Source organism: Lepidochelys kempii, chromosome 2, assembly GCF_965140265.1.
Source record: "Lepidochelys kempii isolate rLepKem1 chromosome 2, rLepKem1.hap2, whole genome shotgun sequence".
In the NCBI taxonomy this organism is placed as follows: Eukaryota; Metazoa; Chordata; order Testudines; family Cheloniidae; genus Lepidochelys; species Lepidochelys kempii.
The window spans coordinates 49,395,053-49,419,297 of NC_133257.1; the positions used below are offsets into that span (position 1 = coordinate 49,395,053).

Consider the following 24,245-nt stretch of genomic DNA (forward strand, 5'->3'; position numbering starts at 1 on the left):
CTATCGAAGTCAAGAGAATTTTTGCCATTGGTTTTAGTGGGAGCAGGCTTGAGACCTGGACTGTAAAAAGAACAACAAAAAACACGCAGTACTAGAGTACTTACAATCATTGACAAACTAAGTGAGGTGGGAAAGGAATAAGTATGGATCATTTCCATCCTGGCTGTGTTTTGGCTGTCTCTTGGATATTTTTAGGACAAAAATGAAGCAAAGTATTATTTAAGTAATCTATTATGTTAAAAATAAATTAATGACATCACCTGGACATTATGTACTGAATGCAATCAATAATAGTAACACTGTCTCTTTTCCTAGCTAAAATTGCAGGGGGAATTTAGGTAGGTAGAATATAATTATCTGAGCTGAAATTTGATTAGGAAAATAGGGTTAATGCCCATACTCTTATAAGAAACATTATAAGATCTTTAATGCCATAAATGATCTGGACCTAGGAGTTACATCCCAGCTGAAAACTGTCCCTTCCTAAGACATTGGTTCAGCCCTGGTTCAGAAGATAGAGAACCATTGTCTTCACCAACCAGTAACATTTCAAGAAGTGGCTAAATGTTCCTTTGAGGTTTGCAATCCAGCTATGGACCCCACCCATCCTTCTTAATTTAAGAGCTCTGAAATGATAACAGCACAGGTAAGAATAACAGCAAGACATACACAAAAATCCAAAGAAGGTTTGAATCTTATCCTTAAAAAATAACATGCTAGAATCAATTCATTCAACCAACATCATGCAAGAAACACAACAGCCAAAAAAGAGACCAATACATTTTTAAAAAGTGTTCAGAATAAAAAAAGTGGGGAAAATGGGGAGAGCTAATCTGAATGCTATGGTACAGAACAGCAGAATGGAAGTCTTAAAAAGACAACTTGACAAGTGAGAGCATATTCCTTATTATTAATCCTAATCAAGCAAATGGTTCTTCCACATGAGTAAATTTATGCAGGTGAATATTTCCATTGAGTTCAAAGAACAATTTATTCATGCCATCTGCTGTGCTTGGAGTAGATTAACTACATCACCTCCAGTTCAGTAAAACAAAGTTTATTCTTTTCCTTAGGGCCATTTACAACTAACAACACTTCGTTTTGCCACTAGCTAGCTATGATTGAGTTTCGCTAAAGAGACTGGAAGTACCAAAGTAGTAAGGTTGTTTATCCTTCCAGTTTATCAAAATGCACCTTGAGGTACATGTCCATGAATTACAAAATTCAATATGATCAGATATTGCTAATAAGAAGAATAGTGGCAAACTCTGCTTTGTTTCCTGAATGCTTCAAATACAGGCATTGAGGGTGAAATTAAATATATAGGTTCAACATTATATGAGATATTAAATCCCAGAGGTGAGGCTTTAAGGGGAGGGAGTGCAGATAGAGAGGGTGCACAGGGGGAGCTACACCCCTTATTTGCCATGTAGAGGGAATCTATAACAGCTTTGAATAGACTGGCATAGCAGAGACCACTGGGGTAGGTCAAGACCAGGAACATGAGTTCTAGAACGCAGAGCAGAGCCTCCAGGTTCAGAGGGGCTTGCAATGAGTACATGCTGACATAGTGCCATGGAGCCATTGCAGCTCCAGGACTTGCCCATAGGTTAGGAGTTGATTTCTATTCCCAACTACTCCTGTGCAGTTCCATGCATAAAACCTCATGCAGTGGAGGGGGTGAATTTCACTCTTAAGGAGCACTAATGATTGGGTGTGCAAACCTTGATGGTGTCACTTCATGAGACTATAAATCTTTAATTCACTGTTTGTTTCCCACCTAAGTTTCACTCTGAGTTGTGAGTTCAAAATCTCAAGGCAAAACTCAGTCCAAATGGCCAAGCTTCATTTGGCTTTGTATCAAGCCCATGGGAAACCAACCACACTTATCACATAATTTTCATTCAGACCACAATGCCTGGTCTGAACCATAAACTTTGGGGAACCTTGGAGACAGATATGGGTCCAAGCTTTACAACTCGGTGCCACCAGACTTCAGCAGGCCACAGCCGAGGATGCCAAATTCAAGACAGACTGTGAGAAATAGGGAAGACTCATCCCAAACTGGTGATTATTCTATCATTAGATTATACCAAGCCAGTAACAAAAGTGAACTGTATCACCACACTGGTTAACAAGAAGTTAAGGCATTTCAGCCCTTGGTTCTCCACCCAGACACTGGACTTTATGATGAGTGGTTACTGAAAACCAGTTTAATCAGTTATAGGGTCCTTCTAATCCCAAGGGACCAGCCACTTAACCAGGTCAATATATAAAACGGATCTTACCCAGTAATCATGCTGATACCAATCCTTTAGTAACCAAAAACTAAAGGTTTAATAATAAAAGAAAAGAAGAAGAGATTTATAAATGGTTAATAGATCATGGACATACAAGTGATTGCAAAGTCCTTATATTAGGTTTGAAGCAGTGATGGAATAAACTACTAGCTTGCAAAAGTCTCTCTGGAATTACCCAAAGAGATTGGGGGCCATCAGTCCTTGTTCAGAGCTTCCTTGTTAGAAATCCAGCCCAGAGAAATGAAGCAGAAAATGAAGCAAAAACAGAAATGTCTCAAGTGCCTTTTTATATCCTCTGCCATGTGCATGGAATGTTACTGTCTAAGACAAAGCCCACAGCCCAGGTGCATGGAAAATTAGTGGCCCAAGATGGAGTCTAGGGTCCCATGAGCATATCACATGTCCTTACATGGTTTGCTGACTCACAGAGGCAGTCTATGCCCATATTCTTTCTGAGGTGTCCACAGGAAAGGTTTATTGAGTGTGATGAATTTCTTCAATGCCCCATTGTGAGCTGAATGTCCTCAATAGGCCATCAGTACACAGCTCTCTGGCCCTAATGTAAATTCTATTGTGGGGGCGGGTGTTAGGACTAAAACACGTGGTAACACAATAGAATTTACATACCAGTACATAGCCAATATTCATAACTTCAGATACAAAGATGATACATGCATGTAAACAGACTAATCATACTTAGCAATTCATAACTTTTCTATTGATACCGTACATGATATGCTTTGTACAAGATTTGTTGCAATTATGTAACAGTGGTAATATCAATGATATAAATGGTCATATTCAATCATACAGCAGCACACTCAGGCTTATCTATAAATCAGTCCAGGTTCACGTGAAAGGGTTGTGAACTTTTTACTAAACCTGGGCTGGGTTTTGAGTCTGTAAGGAGGCCCAAACTCAGGTGATTTTTACCAACGTTGTATAAAGCTCTACTCACATCCCTACATAGATTGGCAAAAGAATTGCAGTCTCCACTCATGCAAACTGTTCTTCATTTCATGTCCCCCCAGGCAAGTAATCTAAGCTGCCTTCTCATAGAACCCCTATTGATTAGTCTGTTTAGCCTCCTGCCTAGTAGTATAATTATTATAGGAATTGTGAGGTCTATTTTCTCATATCTACTGTTGGATTGCTACTGCGTGACAGCTTCCTCATTCCCAACAAATCCTTGAAGAGACTGAATTATTGGACTAGTCACCTCAGCTTTTCAAGAAAAATAATAGAGGCACAGGCCATAACAATAAAGTGATCGTCAGTCACTTTTTAGGGACTAATCTGCCACTGTCACTGTCTCTGTCTCTCTCCTCTTTTTGCTGTTTGCTGTCTCTCATTCCTAGGCAACATTGTATCTTTATTATTTGCCTAGTGTCAGCATTGTGTTTGGTGCATTATACACAGAACAGAAGACAAGGTGTCTGCCCCAAAGAGAATACAATCCATATAAGGGGATGGAAGGCAACAATAATCAGCATGCTTGGATGGTGGAGTTAAGCATGTCAGGGTTACTTTCCTGTTTTTGTTTAGATTCCCCACCACCACCTTTGCCTCCTCCCCACCGGTCACTTTTTAATTTGCCAAGTGAATTTAATTTTCCATGTTACACTGTTGGTTTCCCTTTTTGTGCTGCATTCAGCCTGGACAGTGAAAATAGGCTCATCCGTGTCACTTTCTCAGTCTCCTGCTGAGCAGGATGTTTCAGTTTCAGTATTTGCACGGACGTGTTGGTTAAAAAATAAATTGAGTCGACCGACGTTTTTAAAAGGAAGCTTGTCTACTGATGTTTGATTTGGTTAACACTTTATATTTACACAGCCAAAGTTTTAAACCTAAATTTGTGATGCCTCTTTAAAGTAATTGCACAAAAGACTCAGAACACAAACACTTTCAAATAGTTTAGCTCCACAATTGCTATCCAGTCCACAAACTTTTTCCTCACTATCTGGATTCTAAGAAAACTATAGAACCAGATCTTTAGGTCTGGCCAAATACTTAGTGGAGACCCTGATAGATGGAGACAAAGATGATTTATGCCACTTTTGTGATTCCCTAACCTTGGGGGCAGCTGATTTCTTGTTCAACTCCTGACATAAATTAGAGCAGTCTCGGGGTTGCTCTAACCTATGCCATCTGCAATGGCTCCCTAGGGGCCATTCTGTCAGCCCAGGATTTCTGGAGCAAAAGTTGCTCCAGCAACTCCCATTTGTGCCTTAATATATCTCCAGAATGTCCTCTACACTGGGAGGCTGCTGGTGGGGTAGCAGGAGACAAGGTTTAGAGCTATCAGTGTCAGCTTTCTGCCTTGCCTATGCCAGTTTTTCCAATACTTTTGAAAGCTGAGTCCCCTTTAAGGAAAATTAAACCAATTAAATGCTGCCTCCTTTACAGTCTCATCAGGTGATATTAAAGGCCTACTGCTCCACTCCACTCCTCTCTACCCCAGTCCTTCACATCCTCTTCCACTGCAGAAAACTGCTGCAGATCTTCATAATATACGTTCTACTTGCTCATATGGTATGATGAACACTGAAACAACTAAACATCAACATTATTAAAATAGCATCATTGGTACCTAAGTCAATATCACACATTTAAATGAATGGGATAGTTCGCTATTGTTTCAGGCTCTCTGCAAACTCAGGCAGACATCACACAGCATTTGTTATACTTTTTCTATGTTTTCAAGGTTTTCTTTACAACAATAACAGATAAAGACTTACTTTTAAAAAATGAAAGCTTGAACTCTGAAGAACAAGTGAGAAATCTATCTGTGATCCTCCCACCATGGGGGTATTCCCCACTGTTTGGAAAACACAATCCTATGCAATATGACCAAAGTGGGGCTGAGGATTTGGCACTTCATAGATAGTGCTAGAGCTGGGTTGATCTGATTTGATCTAATTGAATCTAATCTAAATCTAAGTTTGAATCTAAAGATAACCTGATCTAATCTGTATACTTCTAATACATCCATCACTGTAGTATCTAGATACCAGATTTTGGCATTCCCCCAATATCATCCAGAGCTTTTTTGATCCAGATTTTTGGTTCAGACACATCTATTATTTTCATCTATTATGTGGTGTTCTATGACATTTCTCACATGTGGAGCTCAAAGAATGGCTATTTAGTAAGTATTAATAGCCCTCAATCCTCTTAAGGATTCTGAAAGGATTACTATTATCTCAGGATTTATAAATGTAACTGATCTGAGAACACAGATCATTGCAAGAAGTCCTGCAAAATGGAGAAATAGCTGTACATTATGCACCAAATTGTTTGCAATACCAGATAACAAACGTAGCTAAATCATGTACAGCTGCCACCCATTCTGGATCAGAGCATTCAGAAAATTACTTTGTTCTTTACGTTCTTAACTTTCTTCTATAATGGACAGTTCAGGAAACAAACTGCTTCCCACAGCAGATCTTGAGACCTGCACTGCTTATGTGAATGGAACTCATATTGAATTCAGAATGTCAGATAACTGCGGTCCTCTGTGGAGATTGAGTCACTATAATATTAGTACGCGACTTAAACAGGTGGGTTCACTACAGTCTTTTCACCTCAGCTTCCTTCTGTACCTCTCCCTGTTACTTTCTTTCCCCCTGCCCTGTCTCCCTTCTCTTTCCATTTAGCTTACCCCCACCTAAGTAGACCAACCAACCCAACAATAAATAAATAAACTATTACAGCAGTAACATTATGTTTGCCACCAGGACTTTGTTCATGCTGCTTATATGTTCTGCCCTTTCTCCCATCCTCAGTCTGTTTTGTCTATTAAGACTGTAAACTCTTCTGGGTAGGGACTGTCTGCTACCCTATGTTTGTACCATAACTAGCACACATTGTTAGCTGACCTTTAGGCACTACCATAATAAACATCATTATTGTTAGTAATTATTATTATTAATAATAATAACAATAGCATCAACAAGGAAATGTAACTGACACTATTCTTGGGAATAAGTTGTATGTCATCCAGGGCTCACTGTACAATTCCAAGACTTACTTCCGAACTACTTCTTTCTAGGTTACTACTGAAATCCCAAGCTGCTCTAGCTAGAGATTATATTCACTTTGGTTCAACAATGAACACATTACCAGTGTTTAACAAATAAAAATAAATAATAATTAATCTACAACATGTTGAGTTCATAAGTTTAATATTATGCAAGAGAAAAGATGCATTAAGATTGCCGCATTCCAAGACCTGAATAGTGCTGTATACATTTTAAATCAAGATCTAAAACTGTAAAGTTGTAGATCTAAATTTAAAATGAGATTCAAGACTAAAACTTTGAACTTTCTGTTAGATCACCATGTAACTTTAATTATTTCTCTGTGCTTTTTACTAACAAACTCTTTGAGAAATGGTCTTCTCTGCTTACCTTAGCAAAAGCTTCTCTTAAAGTATCATCTGTCTCCACTTTTAGGACAACATCAGGTAGCATCTTCTTTAATCCCCTTTATACCACAGGACTATAGCTGTGTCTTGGAGGAGCTAAAGCAGTGAGCTCAGTTAGCTCAGTAATGAGATATTTTCCCCAACCCCTCTAGGGCACTGGTTAAAAATCTAGCTCAGACGAGTAGAGACTGAAATATGTTATCATTTGATGAGTTGATCTTAGTCCTGTTCTTAGTGATCACATGTTCAACTAAGCACAACTGGCATCTTAGCTAGCAGGAGAGCCAATCACTGAACTGTGCATGGAGCCTAATTTACCACCTCAGCATTGTGCTTGGTCAAGACTGAGACAGCAGACTGCAGGGACACTTGCCTCATCACTGCCTAGGTGCTAGACCTGTTCTAAATACAGCATTTGACTGGTTCTGTGATAGCATTATGGCATCCAGGGTACAATCCAGACCAGTGAGTGGCTGTGTCACCACTTGCCAAGCAATCTGGGGAGTCTCACAGTGCTTTGCTGCTGTAACGCCCAACCTGGGCTCCTCACAAGCAGCCAGGTATAGCATGCAGGTCACACCCGGAGTATCTGTGTATAGTTACAGCCCTGGTCCTGCAGCTCTGACCCCAGCTGCCTGTCACCAAACACTTGCCACGTTCTGGCTTCCACCAGCCTCGGTTACTGGTGGTTACAGTTACACCAGTTACAGCCTCGGTGACCCCAACACACTCTGAGTCCTAGATTCTCCCCACCCCCGAGAATGTGTGTTCTTCATTGTCCAGCCCTCTCCTGGGCAGCCCAGATAAATCAAGTCTGTTGCCCCTCTAAGGGGATCAATATACAACAGGCTGCTACTTTAAATGGAGTTACCCAAAAAATTTACAACACTGGGTTAGTTTTAATTAAAGAATAAAACAAGTTGATTTAACTACAAGGAGATATGTTTTAAGTGAGTACAAATATAAGGCACTAAAGTCAGAAATGGTTACAAGAGAGATAAGGATAAAAAGCTTTCTAAATTTAACAAAGTGGACTTGGTTCAAGGTGAAGTCATTTACCACAGGTTCCCAGTATCATTGCTGACCAAGTTTTAGGACAGGATCTGTTCTCAAAGTCAATAGGCTTTCTTTTGTCTTCTTAGGTGGAAAAGAGAGAGATGGATAGGGGGAGATAACTTGGGATGTTTTTGCCCCTCACTTTTATAGTTCAGTTCCCCTTTGAAATGCATTTTACTAGGGTCACTATTAGCAAAAGTTCATTCAAAAAGTAAACAAGGTGACATGGTGTCTGGGGGTGAAAGAGGATGCACGTTTTCTTCTCACCTCTGTTTGCTGAAATGTAGGTTTTCCCTGTCACCTGTCCTCTCCATCTGAGAACTCTGTTTACAATTTATATGTAAATTGAAGTAAACACACATTGCTTTGTTTAGAACCTGTTTGACCAATCCTACCTAATCAGGCTCTTTGGGTTTGAACATGTGCTATCAGCATCATTGAGAAGGAACTCGTAACTTTATATAATGTTGCTACACACATTTCATCATATTACTAATCAGTGAGTTATTAGTTTCAAATGCTACCTCACAAGGCATATTTTCTACAAAGATTATTACAATGGTGTGTAGGGTGTGAATACAGGGGTGCATTATCTCACAAGCATCAATCCTACATAAATACTAAATTGTCTTTTATCTAAGCTTCAGCATTATATGAAGAAGAGTTTATATTGCACAAGTAGAACATGATTTCACTAACCTAATTAAGGAGGGATCAACAGTTCTTAATGAAAGCAAACACAAGAAGACAAAGTATCTTTTACTGTTAATCCTTTTATAAATAAACTTTATTGGGTGTGTAGGATTTGGCTCTGTAACAAACGAAACATTGGTTATAATACTTCTAATAGCAGAGACAGATTTAACATCTGAGGTTGGAACATCACGGTGTTGACAGAGTATCTATCTGTCAACACTTTTTTTATATTACTATTTGTATAGAGGTGTTATTATTTCTATTCCGTTGGACTCAACTAGGTCAGTTAGATATAATCATTAACAAAATAGGTACAGATGATTAAGGTAGCAACATTCACACATTAGATTTTACATCTTATTTCTAGCTCCAAACTATAATCCTGTTCATTTCTGAGTGACCAGCACTTTCTAGGATTTATCCTACTAACCATAAACTAGCTTCAAATTCTCTCACAGTTCCTAATCACATGCTCTCCCAAATCATGTCTCTCTCTGTAGGTCTCCTGCTCCTATGCTTTGGATACCCGAAGGCAAGTCTTTCTGAAGCTCAGTTTCCTCAAAGTAACAAAGACTTTCCTGCAGCCTGTTGGTTTCTGTCTAGATCTCATTGTCATTTCCAGGTCCATCAGTTTATCAGCCCAGGCTTTCTGGATTTCATGCCCTATGTTCTCTCTTCACACTACAATCTAGCAGACATAGCTCTTCCTGCAGGAATCAAGTCACTTCTCTGAATTCTCCCTGAAGGCAATTATTGTCTTCCTCCCTTAGGAAATACCCCCACCCCAAGGAGTGGATAATACCTACAGCCCCTTTGTCTCAATATTCAGAGGGGTAGCTGTGTTTATCTGGATCTGTAAAAGTGGCAAAGAGTCCTGTGGCACCTTACAGACTAACAGATGTATTGGAGCATGAGCTTTCGTGGGTGAATACCCACTTCGTCAGATGCATCTGACAAAGTGGGTGTTCACCCACGAAAGCTTATGCTCCAATACATCTGTTAGTCTGTAAGGTGCCACAGGACTCTGCCACTTTGTCTCAATATTCTCCCTCTAATCACAAACTTTTTCTATTTAAGATTTCTCAGATGCTCTGTCCTAGGATCTGATTAACATCAGCTTGTGCTTTTTTCTTTTAACACTCTTGGCTTTGCTTCTCATCATAACTTCCCAGCTGTTTTACATTGTCATTAATAGAAGCGTTTTTGAAGCTGGGAAGGGATTTTTAAAATGTAAAGGGAGAAATGAGGCACAAACACCTGCTGGCTTCTAAACTCCCTCCTTTAAAGTGAGATGCTCTTTCAATAAGGCAGGAAAAGCAAATAAATTCACTCTTCCCAAGAGCCAATCATGCTTTCAATTCCATTATGCCCAAGTTTAGCTCCCCAGTCAGGTAAACAAACCCTTTAAAATTATAGTTTTTAAAGACTGCACCTTATTCTTTTCTCCTTTATGTCAGTGTAAATCAGGAGTAACTGACAAAATCAGTGAACTTACACTGGTGTAAAACTAGTGTAAGGAAGATGGACTCAAACCCAATGGAAACACTCTGGTGTAAATCCAGTGTAAGTGAGAGCTGTGGTGGATTAAAACTAAATGGGCCTTGGATCTAATCCAGTCAGTTGTCTCCTCAGCAAACCAAAGAACTCCATCCCCCTTCTTAAAATGCTCCTGGCACTCCTGACTCATTGCTCTGACAATGCTACCGCCTGCTCCCCTCTCTGATGTACACTGACCCCACCATTTATCCTTGGACCTAATCATCATGGTCCATGTGCCTCTTCCCAGGTCAGGGCCTGAATCCACGGCTTAATCCATTACTAGGGAGAGCACAATCAAATCAATTGTGTTGCTCTAAATTAAACTGGGTCACCCTGGATTTACAATGTTCTGATCAGAATCTGGCCCAAAGAAGTGACTGGTATAAATCAGTGGAGAGTTTGGCTCCTGCTTAGACAAGGACAGGAAAAATCAACGTTAGAGGACGATCACCCCATCATAGTGAAGCAGAAAGAATGTATGCATGGTGGGGAGGGTAAAAGAGAGTGGGGCTGCAAAACTGATCAAATAAATCATCATATTATACAAAAATATACATTAAATACAATGAAGGAGAATATGTACACAGCCCCCACCCTGAAGTTTTACAGCCATGCAGCAGTATTTTTCTCATGACATGAAAACAACAGCCACTCAAACAACCTTAGGCTGCAATATAACCTTCTCTCAGATTCTTTCTGCCTGAGAGACACTATTGAGTGAAACAGGCAGTGGAACATTTTCCCACTGGCTGCACTGAGGTAACACGAGGACAAGCTCTCTGATTATTTTGAATATTAGTGAAGCGGTTCCCAGTGAGCAACTGTGGGGTGAATATACTTCTCACCTCGTTAGCAGGGACTTCCTTCAGTTTAGACCAAATTTAGGTTAATCCATTACGTGCAAATTGGGTGTTGATTCACTTTTATTACTGAGAGCTGATAAACTGAGTCAGGACACCAAGGTTATAGTAAATATTGTTTGTCTTAAAGAAGTGATTCCTACACCATTTCAGGCTTCATCTTGATTCCTTATGCCACATTGGGGCCTAAGCAGGTTCAGAGGAATGCAGGTTATTATGACACAGGTGGACCCAATTCCTTTGCATTTTTTAAAGCATCAAAATACAGCAAAATGTACTGTGTACCATATAGCCACCAAGCTGTGGAAGCTCAGCATAGCTCGGTGTGCAAAGCCCTTCTATAGACCACTGAATGGTTATTTTTATTTGGCTTTTCAGCCTTTGCAGCAGAAAATATACTGGCCTCGTACAGGTCTGGGTTAACTCTTTCTGTTGACCAGGGTTGAGACATCAAAGTTAAATCTCCAGCTGCCCCACATCCCTCATCTCACAGAATTTCATTGTTCAGTTCTACCAATGCAATTTAGATTTTCGTTTCTCTAAACTATGGAGCTGATTCCAACTTCATTTACAGAAGTTTTATGGCTCCTGGGTGACATCCTGGCCCCACGTAATGAGGTTAGTGACAAAACTCCCATTAACTTCAATGGGTCCAGGATTTCACCTTCTGATGTCAGTGGAATCACTCCTGATTTACACTGGGGTAACTGATATCAAACTCAGGAGCTATGAGTTTTGTTCAGCACTATGCACATCTGACAGGATGGTACTGTTTGGGTAATATAATAAATAATAAAAACACCAAACAAACTGTAGAATATACAATATATTTCTACATGAAACTTCCACATTTCCTATTTGCAAGCATCATTGCTAAGAATAACAGTGTATCTTAAATTTAAATGCATTATAGTAACCAACATGTGCTACTATGCAGATAATGGAAGGAAAATACTATTGTCAATGTCAAATTAACTATTTGATTTTCTAAAGTCAGGTCCTTACCGCCCTTTGTGGATTCCAATGCAATGTCTATCCTGCCTTTTTAAGATGGAAACCCAATGACAGGCTGAAATAAAATATCACTGCTGTTAAACAAGGAGTTCTGTCTGCCGCCAGGATAATGTAGTGATTGATCCTGCATCACTTACGTCAATGAGAGTTTGCCTATAGAGTTCAGTGAAGGCAGGTTCAGTGCATTAGCTCTTGTTCTTGTACTTTTGCTGCCATCTACAGGCCAATCTGGGAAAACATCACGGGTGGGGACACAGTTTTATAATTTCTCTCTCTCCCCCTGTGCAACCACTTTGGCACCAGCCATCAGACTTTGGGCTCTATCCTATTTGATTCTATTACATACGTGTTTTGCATATATATTAAACTGCACAGCTGAACAACACTGAAAAGGGTGCTCTTTTAAAACTTGTTCTAAGTCAAACAATTCTCACATGTACAGGTATAGAATCGAGTGTTGTTGTAGCTGCGTTGGTCTCAGGACATTAGAGAGACAAGGTGGGTGAGGTAATATCTTTTACTGGACCAACTTCTGCTGGTGAGAGAGACAAGCTTTCGAGCTTACACAGAGCTCGTCTTCAGGTCCGGGAAACGTACTGAGAGTGTCACAGCTAAATACAAGGTGGAACAGATTGTTTAATATCAGTAGTTAACACATATTTCAAGGGAAAGCCAAACAAGATTTGGTGAAAGGGCATTTGTAGATTTGAAGCCTCACTTTTTGATGCATGGGGCAAGTTGCCAGATTTGACTGGAGATAGGAGCCACCTTTTGAGGGAGATGGGGAAATGGGCTAAACTGAGGGGGTGGGGACAGGCTGAACTGGAGGGGTTGGTGACAGGCTGAACGGAGGGGGGCTTACTGCAATGGGATGAACTGATGGGGGTTCAGGGACAAGCTGAACTGGGTCGGGTGGGGGGGCTTTGAACTGGAAGGCAGCAAAATGACCTTACCTAAAAAATGTGGGAGTGAGCAACAGAAATTGCTGCTGACACTCACCGGGGATGGGCAGGGGGAGTACAAAAATCAAAAGACAAGCCAACCCTCACCCCCAATATAATCTTTTAAAACAATTCTTGTGATTTTGGGGGGTCTGACTCATAGTTTTTGAGTTGGCAGTACCACAAAACGCACAGAGAGACTTGATTTGTGATGGCAAATGATTCATGTTTGGGACCAGATCCATGACTACAACGGTATTGGGGGTCTCATCTCTGTTCTGCCATCATCTTGCAATTGAGGGGAGGATGGGAGGAACAGACACTGCACTCAACCTCATGGTAAATAACAAGGAAGATTCCCTCTTTTACTGACTTTAATAAGGAAAGAAGTGATCTGGTCCTGGGACATTAAACTTGGAAACATGCATACTCTGTATGCATAGTACACATTTCATAACCTTCGTAAGCATTACTTCCTGAAAGAAAAGAATGATATTTATCACATTTAAAATATACTATTAAGGTTGTCGTACAAGCTACTAGGAAATTCAGAGTTAAAGAACTGGGCTTTCCCCCCCCGCCAATATCACGAATGAAGTAAGAACAGACTCATGTTATTCTTAAAATACTTTCTTGTGTCCCACCCAACATTGTTAAATGCTTGCTTTTATATTGAATCGGTCACATACACAGATGTATTCTGGGCTAATAATGTGACAAAATATCCTGCATTAATCTATTACCTCTCCAGATGTGTGTGTAAGGACAGAAAAATTAATTTTGCATTAGAACTGAAGAGGGAAGTTCCAGACCCATTGGCTCCTATTGGGGAATTATTTGGAACTGGCCCAGCTGGCTTTTCTCCAGGCTTACAGGAATCAGTTACGTGACTTTACTTTTGCCTCCTTATAATTTATTACCTGATATTTTTTAGACCTCAACAGGACTCGTTGTGACTTACTGAATATCTATTCTATGTCTTCAGGGAAAAGAAGCTACTAATGCCATTCTTAAACAGTCAGGCTTGTGGGCTGTGACGTGTGGAGGTGAAGCAGAGGTTAAAAGTTAAATTCAGAGTGACCCAACAGCTCATCTAGTTCGATCATGCGTTTCGTTGTAGGAAACTAGAGTTCATGTGCAATTGAGAGTGAAATGTCATCATTAGACACGAGCCAGATCAGTTCAGAAAATTTCAAGCAGAATACTTCTGAATATATGGGTTTTGGCAGGATCAAGGATGGTATATGATCAAACGAGAAGTAAATGCTATTAGGAATGAGGATTTTCTTGAAGCAGAGACACACAAGTGACATCATAGTGGGGGAAAGTGCCAATTAGCAGTTGTTGTGATGAAATACCATATTTTACAGATGACAGGTTTCAGAGCAACAGCCGTGTTAGTCTGTATTTGCAAAAAGAAAAGGAGTACTTGTGGCACCTTAGAGACTAACCAATTTATTTGAGCATAAGCTTTCGTGAGGTACAGCTCACTTCATCAGATGCATATTGTGGAAAGTACAGAAGACGTTTTTATACACACAAACCACGAAAAAATGGGTGATTATCACTACAGAAGGTTTTCTCTCCCCCCACCCCACTCTCCTGCTGGTAATAGCTTATGTAAAGTGATCACTCTCCTTACAATGTGTATGATAATCAAGGTGGGCCTTACCAGCACAAATCCAGGTTTTCTCCCCCTCCAACACTCCCCCCCCCCCAAAAAAAAACCACTCTCCGGTTGGTAATAATTTATCTAATTGATAGAGCCAGAAGAGTTCCCAGAAGTCACCTACTACAGGACAGGCCTAACAAAGAAAATAACAGAACGCCACTAGCCGTCACCTTCAGACCCCAACTAAAACCCCTTCAACGCATTATCAAGGATCTACAACCTATCCTGAAGGATGACCCAACACTCTCACAAATCTTGGGAGACAGGCCAGTCCTTGCCTACAGACAGCCCCCCAACCTGAAGCAAATACTCACCAGCAACTACATACCACACAACAGAACCACTAACCCAGGAACCTATCCTTGAACAAAGCCCGTTGCCAACTGTGCCCACATATCTATTCAGGGGACACCATCACAGGACCTAATAACATCAGCCACACTATCAGAGGCTCGTTCACCTGCACATCTACCAATGTGATATATGCCATCATGTGCCAGCAATGCCCCTCTGCCATGTACATTGGTCAAACTGGACAGTCTCTACGTAAAAGAATAAATGGACACAAATCAGATGTCAAGAATTATAACATTCATAAACCAGTCAGAGAACACTTCAATCTCTCTGGTCACGCGATTACAGACATGAAAGTTCCGATATTACAACAGAAAAACTTCAAATCCAGACTCCAGCGAGAGACTGCTGAATTGGAATTCATTTGCAAATTGGATACAATTAACTTAGGCTTGAATAGAGACTGGGAGTGGCTAAGTCATTATGCAAGGTAACCTATTTCCCCTTGTTTTTTCCTACCCCTCCCCCTTCCTCAGACGTTCTTGTTAAACCCTGGATTTGTGCTGGAAATGGCCCACCTTGATCATCATACACATTGTAAGGAGAGTCATCACTTTAGATAAGCTATTACGAACAGGAGAGTGGGTTTGTGTGTGTGTTGGGGGAGTGGGGTGGGGAGAAAACCTGCATTTGTGCTGGAAATGGCCCACCTTGATTATCATACACATTGTAAGGAGAGTGATCGCTTTAGATAAGCTATTACCAACAGGAGAGTGGTTTTTTTGGGGAGAGGGTGTTGGGGGAGGGGGAGAAAACCTGGATTTGTGCTGGTCATGGCCCACCTTGATTATCATACACATTGTAAGGAGAGTGATCACTTTACATAAGCCATTACCAGCAGGAGAGTGGGGTGGGGGGAGAGAAAACCTTTTGTAGTGATAATCACCCAGTTTTTCATGGTTTGTGTGTATAAAAACGTCTTCTGTACTTTCCACAGTATGCATCCAATGAAGCGAGCTGTAGCTCACGAAAGCTTAGGTTCAAATAAATTGGTTAGTCTCTAAGGTGCCACAAGTACTCCTTTTCATTTTAGAGATGCTATTTCCTTGAAGTCACACACACACAAAAAACATGCCAGTACCTTGCAGTACAAACAGCCAGGGTTAGGTACTACAATCTTATCCATCCCTAATGTATACAGAGATGTATTAGGAGGACATTGACAAGTATTTTTGTCTGTTGCGTTTTCCTGTTACCCAAAATTAGAAATAAAACCCCAAACACCATTTCTTACAAAAGAGCTTTCATTAGTGTTGGTTCGCGTAATGCAGAAATGCTATTACTTCAAGTGCAGTCATACAATACTCTTTTATTGCTTTTGCTACCACAAGTCCAACAGAGATTCCTGCAAGCAAATCTCACCGACATCAGGCTCAATTGCATAGGTATACGAGGGCAGAATTTGGCCTTCAGATATGTAAGGACAATGGTACAGTAGAAAAAATGGGGACTAAGTAACTCTTAGGATGCTAAAGGGTTTTCTACAGAATCTATTCACTTTCATCCACTGATAAGACCTACAAATGCAGGAAATTAAAGAAAATCCTGGGATTTCTTGAAATTCATTTCATTTCAGTTGCTTTAACATTAAAATGAATATTGACACTCTAACAAGAATAAGTCCGTTGTTACAATAATTAAAGTAGGAACTCTCTCCTCCCCCCCATTTAATAACCTGAATATGACAACTTGATTTCAGTTTTCAACATAAAATTGTACAATATTAATCTCTCAGTTCATTAAAATCTTAACTTGCTTAATTATCAATGGAAATTTAATGAGTCTTTGTACTCTCCGTATTTCTATATGAATACAAAGTAGAAAACTCTGCCCTCAGTTACACCTGGTATTCCCTACTGGATTGCTAGTACAATTGACAGCAGAATTTGACACATGTCGCCCATTTTAAATTCAAATGACTCTGTTTCTGTTAATTGGAAACCTCTTTGGTCTGGAAAAAGGCAAGCGCTGAAGACCATAAGGTTAATGGAGAAATGCCTTTTCTAGCCATTAGTAACTATTCCATTTTTCTTCCTTAGAAATAGCCATATAAATGCTACTATTAAAGTCAACACAGTTGTTATTGAGATCCAAACACAGATTCCACATTTTCATGTCAAGATTCAAATTTGCCTCGAGTAATTTTTGACATCTCAAAATTAGAGTCGGGGACCCATCACATTTCATTATGCAGAGTTTTGGACTGTGAAATGCAGCGCTGCATCCAGAGGAAGAGCAGGAGAGGGCACAAAGCTAACTAGGCTTTGGGATGCAGGCATTGCCTCACGCAAAGACACCCAGTTTCAGCATAGATTTTATTGGAACGAGGCTCTCACCATCCTGAAATGCCGAGGCTGAGGAGGGCGCCAGTTATCCACCAGGGGGCGAGCAGGTTCCGTCTCAGCATTGATGGAAAGGCTACGGAGCTTTGCCATCTGCAAAGAAGCAAAATAACAATGTCAATATGGAATTCACTTGGGGCAAATCCAGGTCTAGACCAACCACTGTGGCTGGGTCAAGCATTGGGGGTTGGAGAGGAATCTTCCTACAAAGTCACAGGAGCCACTGCATGGAGTCTACTACAGCCTAATAGCTGGAATAGACTCTGGGGATCCTTACATAGTAGACCTGTGTAACAGTGGATTCTCCATCTCTGCCTGGCTTCTTCTCTGGCCTACTCATGACCTGTCCCCACAAACCCTCAACCTAGGGAGCTCTGTCATGTGCAAGTGGTAGCAGCTGTTGCCTGCCTCTTGCACTGTGGAACTTCAATAAAATTTCTTTGCTGTGATATTACTTTCCATGATCAAGGAGGCAAGGGAAAGAGTATATAGGGTGACATGAGCCATGATGACACCTTGTCTTCAGAATAGTTAGCTTATATCTTCAAAGGGCAATGAAAAGTGCATCAACTGTATTATGAATCTGAAACACAATAACAAATCCATCATGAACTTGAAAGCTCGCTGTATATTGCATTCACAGTTTCATAGAGTTTAAGGCCAGAAGAGAGCACTAGATCATCTTGTCTCACCTCCTGTACACACAGGCCATTAAATTTTACCCAGATCCCACTATAAAAACCCAAAGACTCTAGTTAGACTAAAGCATTTCAGTCTTCTAGACACTAAACTGTGTGCCACCAGCAGACAACAGGAGAGATCAAGATGTCACCAGTGCTGCTGCAATGGCAAGGAGTTGATAAGGCGAGATAGGCACAGATGATCCCTTCAGGAAAATCATATTCTGTGCTTCAAAAGAAGGCAAACTCTTCCCCCCATTCCCCAAAGTCCCTGCCAATATGATGTGGGGGGAAATTCTTTCCCAGCCACAAATGTGGTGTTCAGTATGACCCTGGGCATGTGAGCTAGGCACACAAGCCAGACATCTAGAAAAAGGACTCCCTGTACCATCTCAGATCACTGGTCCACCATGTTTACAGCTTCAATAAGCTGAATAATTTCAGCTCCGTAAGCCTCACAACCTAAGGCTTTTTTTCCAGCCCCAGGATCAATCAGAATGTAAGAATAGCTTATGTGGCTGGAGAGGAAGTAAGAGTGGTTTACCAAGGTTTTGTTGCTAGAACTTGTAGTAAAGGAATGTAAAAACCGATTACCTACCTTTCCTAACTGTTGTTCTTCAAGAGGTGTTGCTCATGTCCATTCCAAGTAGGTGTCCGCGTGCCACATGCACAGTCGTTGGAAGGTTTTTTCCTTTAGTGGTACCCATCAGATCGGCTGTGGAGCTCCCAGAATGGCACTTTCATGGCCATGTATATAGGTCCCTGATGACCTGATGCCTCTTCAGTTCCTTCTTGCTGGATATTCTGACAGAAGGGAAGGCGGGTCGGTCTTGGAATGGACATGAGCAACATGTCTCAAAGAACAACAGATAGGAAAGCTGGGTAACCGTTTTTTCTTCTTCGAGTGATTGCTCATGTTGATTCCAAGTAGGTGACTCCCAAGCAGTCCCCTGGAGAAGGGGTCGGAGTTCACAGATTTGCAGACTGCAGGACCACTCTGCCAAACATGGCATTGTCTCTATCCTGAGGTGTAATGGCATAGTGCAATGTAAAAGTGTGAATAGACAACCACGTCGCCGCCCTGCAGATGTCCTGAATAGGGACCTGCACCAGGAATGCTGCAGATGAAGCTTGTGCTCTTGTGGAGTATGCTGTTAACGCTGGGGCTGGTATCTTTCATAGGTGGTAGCACACCTTGATATAGGTTGTAATCCATGAAGAGATCCTTTGGGAAACTGGAAGACCTTTCATTCACTCAGCAATGGCGACGAAGAGCTGTGTCGACTTTCTAAATGGCTTTGTCCGCTCAACGTAAAAAGTTAATGCCCGTCTGACATCCAGGGAATGGAGCATGCGTTCCCTGCCATTAGCATGCAGCTTAGGGCTGAACACTGGAAGAAAGATGTCCTGATTTGTGTGAAATTGCGAAACCACCTTCTGGAGGAACGCTGGGTGCAGCCACAACTGTAACTTATCCTTATAAAACACAGTGTAAGGGGGCTTGGACGTCAGGGTCTTGCGCTCAGACACCTTCCTGGACGATGTTATAGCCACTAGAAATGCCACCTTCCAAGAAAGGTAAAGTAGAGAGCACAATGCTACGGGCTTGAAGGGCGGGCCCATCCGCCTTGAGAGCACCAGGTTAAGTTCCCATGGGGGAATCGGCTGCCGTACCTGATGGTACAGACTGTCTAGCCCCTTGAGGAAGCGGCCAACCATAGCGTTAGCAAATACTGACCACCCAGCTGAGCCCGGATGGAAAAATGAAATAGTGGCCAGGTGCACCTTGATTGAAGACACTGCCAGACCTTGCTGTTGCAGGTAAAGTCGATAGTCTAGGATGAAGGGAACCAATGACTGTAATGGAGGAGTGCCCTTTTGTAGGGACCAAACAGAGAATCTCTTCCACTTAGCCAGATAAGTGGCACGAGTGCAGGGTTTCCTACTGCCAAGGAGGACCTTCCTAATCGGGACGGAACACATGAGCTCTAACGAGTTCAGCCATGGAGTTTCCATGCTGTGAGGTGGAGAGACTTCAGGTTGGGATGCTGAAGGTGGCCGTGGTCCTGTGTGATCAAGTCCAGAACCATAGTCATGGCTACAGGCATGTCCACCAATAGGTCTAACAGCATGGTGAACCAGTGCTGATGGGGCCACATTGGCACTATGAGGATCAAGGATGCTTTCTCCCATTGAACCTTGAGGAGGACCTTATGTGCCAGCAGAAAAGGCAGAAACGAGTACAGCAGGCTCCCCTTCCATGAGAGGAGCCCATCTGTGAGCAAGTCCAGGCCATGATTCAGGAAAAAGCACAATTGCTGACACTTCCTGTTGCTTTGTGTCACAAACAGGTCTATCTGGGGAGATCCCAACCTTTGGAAGATGTTGATCGCCATGTCCGGGAGGAGAGACCACTCGTGGCTGTGAAAAGACCTGTTGAGGTGATCGGCCAGTTCGTTTTGTGAGCCTGAAAGATACAATGCCTCCAAATATATCAAATGGGCAATTAAGAAGGCTTCTTCCACTACCCTGTTTGTTTATATAGAACATCGCGGTGGTATTGTCTGTCAGTATTGTCTGTGAGTACATCTGCTCCGGAGATGGGTTTGAAATGTCTGGCAAGTGAGGCGCACCGCACGCAGCTCCCTCATGTTGATGTCCAGTGAAATTTCTGCCTGGGACTATAGACCTTGAGTCCTGAGTCCACCTAGGTGCGCTTCCTATCCCATTGCCAATGCATCTGTGACTAGTGATAGCGAGGGCTGAGGGTTGGAAAAAGGTATTCCCACACAGACTGTCCGTGGATTGAGCCACCGCCGGAGGGCCTCAAGGACCTAAGGAGTGATCGTGACCAGTCTAAGTGGTCTTGGTTTGGCCTGTACACTCGGGCTAGCCACGCCTGAAGGGGACGGAGCCATCATGTGCCCTAGCAGTTTTAGGCAATTTCTCGCGGTCGTCATAGGGAACCTTTTGAGATCCTCTATGATGGCGCTCATGGCAAGGAAATGAGATTCTGGAAGAAAGGCCCTGGCCTGAGTGGAGTCAAAGGATAAAATTCATTGGTACCTTCTTGGAGTGGGAATTATGGTTGACTTCGCCATGTTCAGGATGAGGCCATGCTGGAGAAATGTTGTGTGCAGCAGGCTCATGTGGTCCTCCACTTGGGTCAGAGAGTGGCCCTTGATTAGCCAGCCATCCAGGTATGGGAATACCTGCACCTGCTGCTTCTGTAGGAAGGCTGCCACAACTGCCATGCACTTGGTGAACACCCGAGGGGCTACCGAGAGGCCAAAGGGAAGGACCATGAACTGATAGTGAGTACTGTTGACCAGGAATCGTAGGAACCGTCTGTGGGACAACATTAAGGACACGTGGAAGTACACATCCTTCAAGTCAAGGGCAACGTACCAGTCCCCTGGATGCAGAGAGGGAATGATGGAAGCCAGGGAGACCATGTGGAATTTCAACTTCTTCATGAATTTGTTGAGGTTTTGCAGGTCTAAAATAGGCCTTAGCCCACCCTTGGCCTTGGGGATTAGGAAATAACAGGAGTAGAGCCCCCTACCCCTGAACTCCAGAGGAACCTCCTCTACTGCCCTGAGTTGCAGGAGCACTTGCACCTCCTGCACTAGAAGTTGCTCATGAGAAGGGTCCCTGAAGAGGAACAGGTATGGTGGGTCGGAAGACAGGAGGGAACAGAACTGGAGAGAACATCCCAATTCTACTGTGCTCAAGACCCATCAGTCTGCGATTATTTGAGACCAGGCATGGTAGAAATTGGATAGATGATCTGCAAAAGGAGGGGAAGGATCCGGGGTTTGAACTGGTGCTCCGTCCTCAGGCGTACCTTCAAAAGTTCAGTTTTGAGGCTGAGTGCTATTTTGCTGCCCCCTGGCCCTGACCTGAGGAGTACTGAGATGGGCGCCTCCTGTTACTCCTGCCCCATTTCCTATTATAGTCCTGCCTGGGAGGAGCAGAGTAGAAGCGAGAAATGGGCTGAGGTTTGAACAGCTTCCTTTGCGGGGCCAGCATGTGAATCTCCAGGGATTTAAGGGTTGCCCGCGAGTCTTTAAGGCTATGGAGCCTTGAGTCTGTCTGCTCTGAAAAGCGTCCCGAAGAGTCAAAGGGTAGGTCCTGGATACTATTCTGGACCCCATGAGGGAGCCCCAAGACCTGAAGCCATGAGCTGCGTCTCACAGCTATAGCAGTAGCCATCTTGTGAGTGGCCAGATCTGCTGAGTCCAAGGCAACCTGTAGGGAGGTTCCTGAGACCACCTTGCCCTCCTCCAGGACTGTCCCAAACTCAGAGTGGGAGTCCTCTGGAAGCAATCCCTGGAACTTGGAGAAGGTGTTCCAGGAATTGTAGCAATAATGGCTGAGAACCGCCTGCTGGTTTGATATGCGAAGCTGGAGCCCTCTTGGTGGAGAATACCTTCCGACCAAAGAGATCCAGCTTTTTTGCTTCCTTGGACTTGGGGGTGGGCCCTGGCTGTCCCTGCCATTCCTTGTGGTTGGCTGCCTCCACCACCAAACTGTTCAGCTATGGGTGAGTATATAGGTGTTCATACCCTTTAGATGGCACAAAGTATTTGCATTCTACCCCTTTAGCTGTGTGGGGAATAGACACAGGTGTATGCCACAACACCTTTTGGATGTCTTAATGAGGGGCAGAGCCACCCTCGAAGGCTCTTCAGGAGCCAGAATATCCATCATAGGATCAATCTCCTCTGAGACCTCCTCCGCCTGCATATTCAGGTTCTGAGTCACCCTCCTGAGCAGGTCCTGATGCGTCCTCGTGTCCATGGCAGGCAGTGTGGTGGAGGTACCCACCCACAGCCTCATTCAGGAAGGATGAGGATGATGACCACAGGGACACTGGGTCTTCTTGACCCTCTGGCTTGCAGGAATCCCCCTGCATGGTGACCCCTTGGGTGGTGCTGGGGACAGTGCTGGTTCCTGGTACCACACCAGTCTTGGTACCAGTGCTGATGCTGGGCCCTGCACTGGTGTTGGCGCCGACCTGGGCGTCAGTTTCTTGTTCATGAGGAGGCTCCCGGGACACTGAGGTGGCAGAGGGAGGGATCTGCACCTCTGAAGCCCACTGACAGGGATCTGAAGCCCATGTCCTGGACTTGGCGGTAGGCCCACGGTGTCCAAAAGGGTCACTGGGTCAGCCCCTGCCACTGTGGAGGCCAGGATATCATGAGCAATGGTTGCCCTTCATTGTGCCTCGAGCGGTGCTGGGAACAGTACTGGCTTCACCTAGAGGCATAGGAGTCCACCTCTGACTCCAAAGAGTAGTCTGATCCCAGTGACCAGGGCAGAGTGGACTGAGACGGTGCCAGGGAACGGTGCCATGGTGATGGTGAATGGCACTGCATCATCATAAGCTTGCCCCGGGAGGCCACAGTGCCTCTTTGTAGAACTGTCACCGGTGTGTGAACTGGTGCTGGATGGGGGGGGACTGCGCTGTCATCACGATCAGGTCCCTGGCTGCTTCAAACGTGTGCAGCGTGGATGGGAGGTCTATATCATCCTCCTGCACTGGGGAGTCCACCAGGACCGGACTTGATGGACTTCCCAGAGAGGCCGGAGTCAACAGTGCTGGTATAGGTGGGGCTGAGGCCAGGTGTCCCGACGTGGAATGCACCCCATTGGTGCCTGCCCACTCCACTACTTTAGTGGGGGAGCACCTCCTGTCTGCTCTCTTTTTCTTGTGAGGCACTGGCGAATGGGAGGTGTTTGGTGCTTGCACTAGGGGCGATCTTCAGCACCGGGGAATGGCAGTGCTGAGAGTCCTTAGCCAAGTCTTTTCTCAGCACTGAAGCTTCCTGCACCAAGGCTGGCGTGCTGCGCACCGAAGCATTGGGCTTAGGGTCGGACTCCACCTGGGTCGGCAGGGGGTGAAGGACTGACTCTATTGGGAGGAGTTTTAGCCAAAAGTTCCATTCCTTTTTTGTTCTGGGCTTGAAGCTGCTGCAGATTTTACACTTGTCTGACTGGTGTGCCTCTCCAGGGCACTTCAGGCAGGAGTCGTGTGGGTCTCCCTTAAGCACAGGCTTCAGGCAGGACCTGCACAGCTTGAAACCCTGAGACCAATGCATGCCCCACTCCTCAGGGGGGAAACAAGATGGGGGGGACCCCCAACTGATACTTAACTAACTACTAATACTAATTACAAATCATTTTTTGAACTATTTACGGAAAACAATGGAGAACAGTCCACTAGGGGATTACATGCTAAACATAAGAGAGAGAGAGAGAGAAGCTGCTCCAATGACCTGCGGTAAGAAGGAACCGAAGAGGCAGCGGGTCGGCAGGGACCTATATACACCACCATTAAGGCACCATTCCAGGGTACCGCT

General features: G+C 43.4%; 1 protein-coding gene across 2 annotated transcripts in view; it reads right to left on the reverse strand.

The window, feature by feature from the left end:
- Positions 1 to 13,191: 13,191 nt before the first annotated feature.
- LOC140906552 (carbonic anhydrase 3-like) overlaps positions 13,192 to 24,245 on the reverse strand; it is a 33,643-nt gene continuing 22,589 nt past the window's right edge. For both annotated transcript variants that reach the window (XM_073330663.1, XM_073330664.1), the window contains 2 exons: positions 17,195 to 17,293; positions 13,192 to 13,308 (listed from right to left, as the gene is read on the reverse strand). In XM_073330663.1, coding sequence (XP_073186764.1) covers positions 13,207 to 13,308; positions 17,195 to 17,293 — 201 coding nt within the window. In that variant the 3' untranslated portion in view covers positions 13,192 to 13,206. The remainder of the gene's footprint in view (positions 13,309 to 17,194; positions 17,294 to 24,245) is intronic.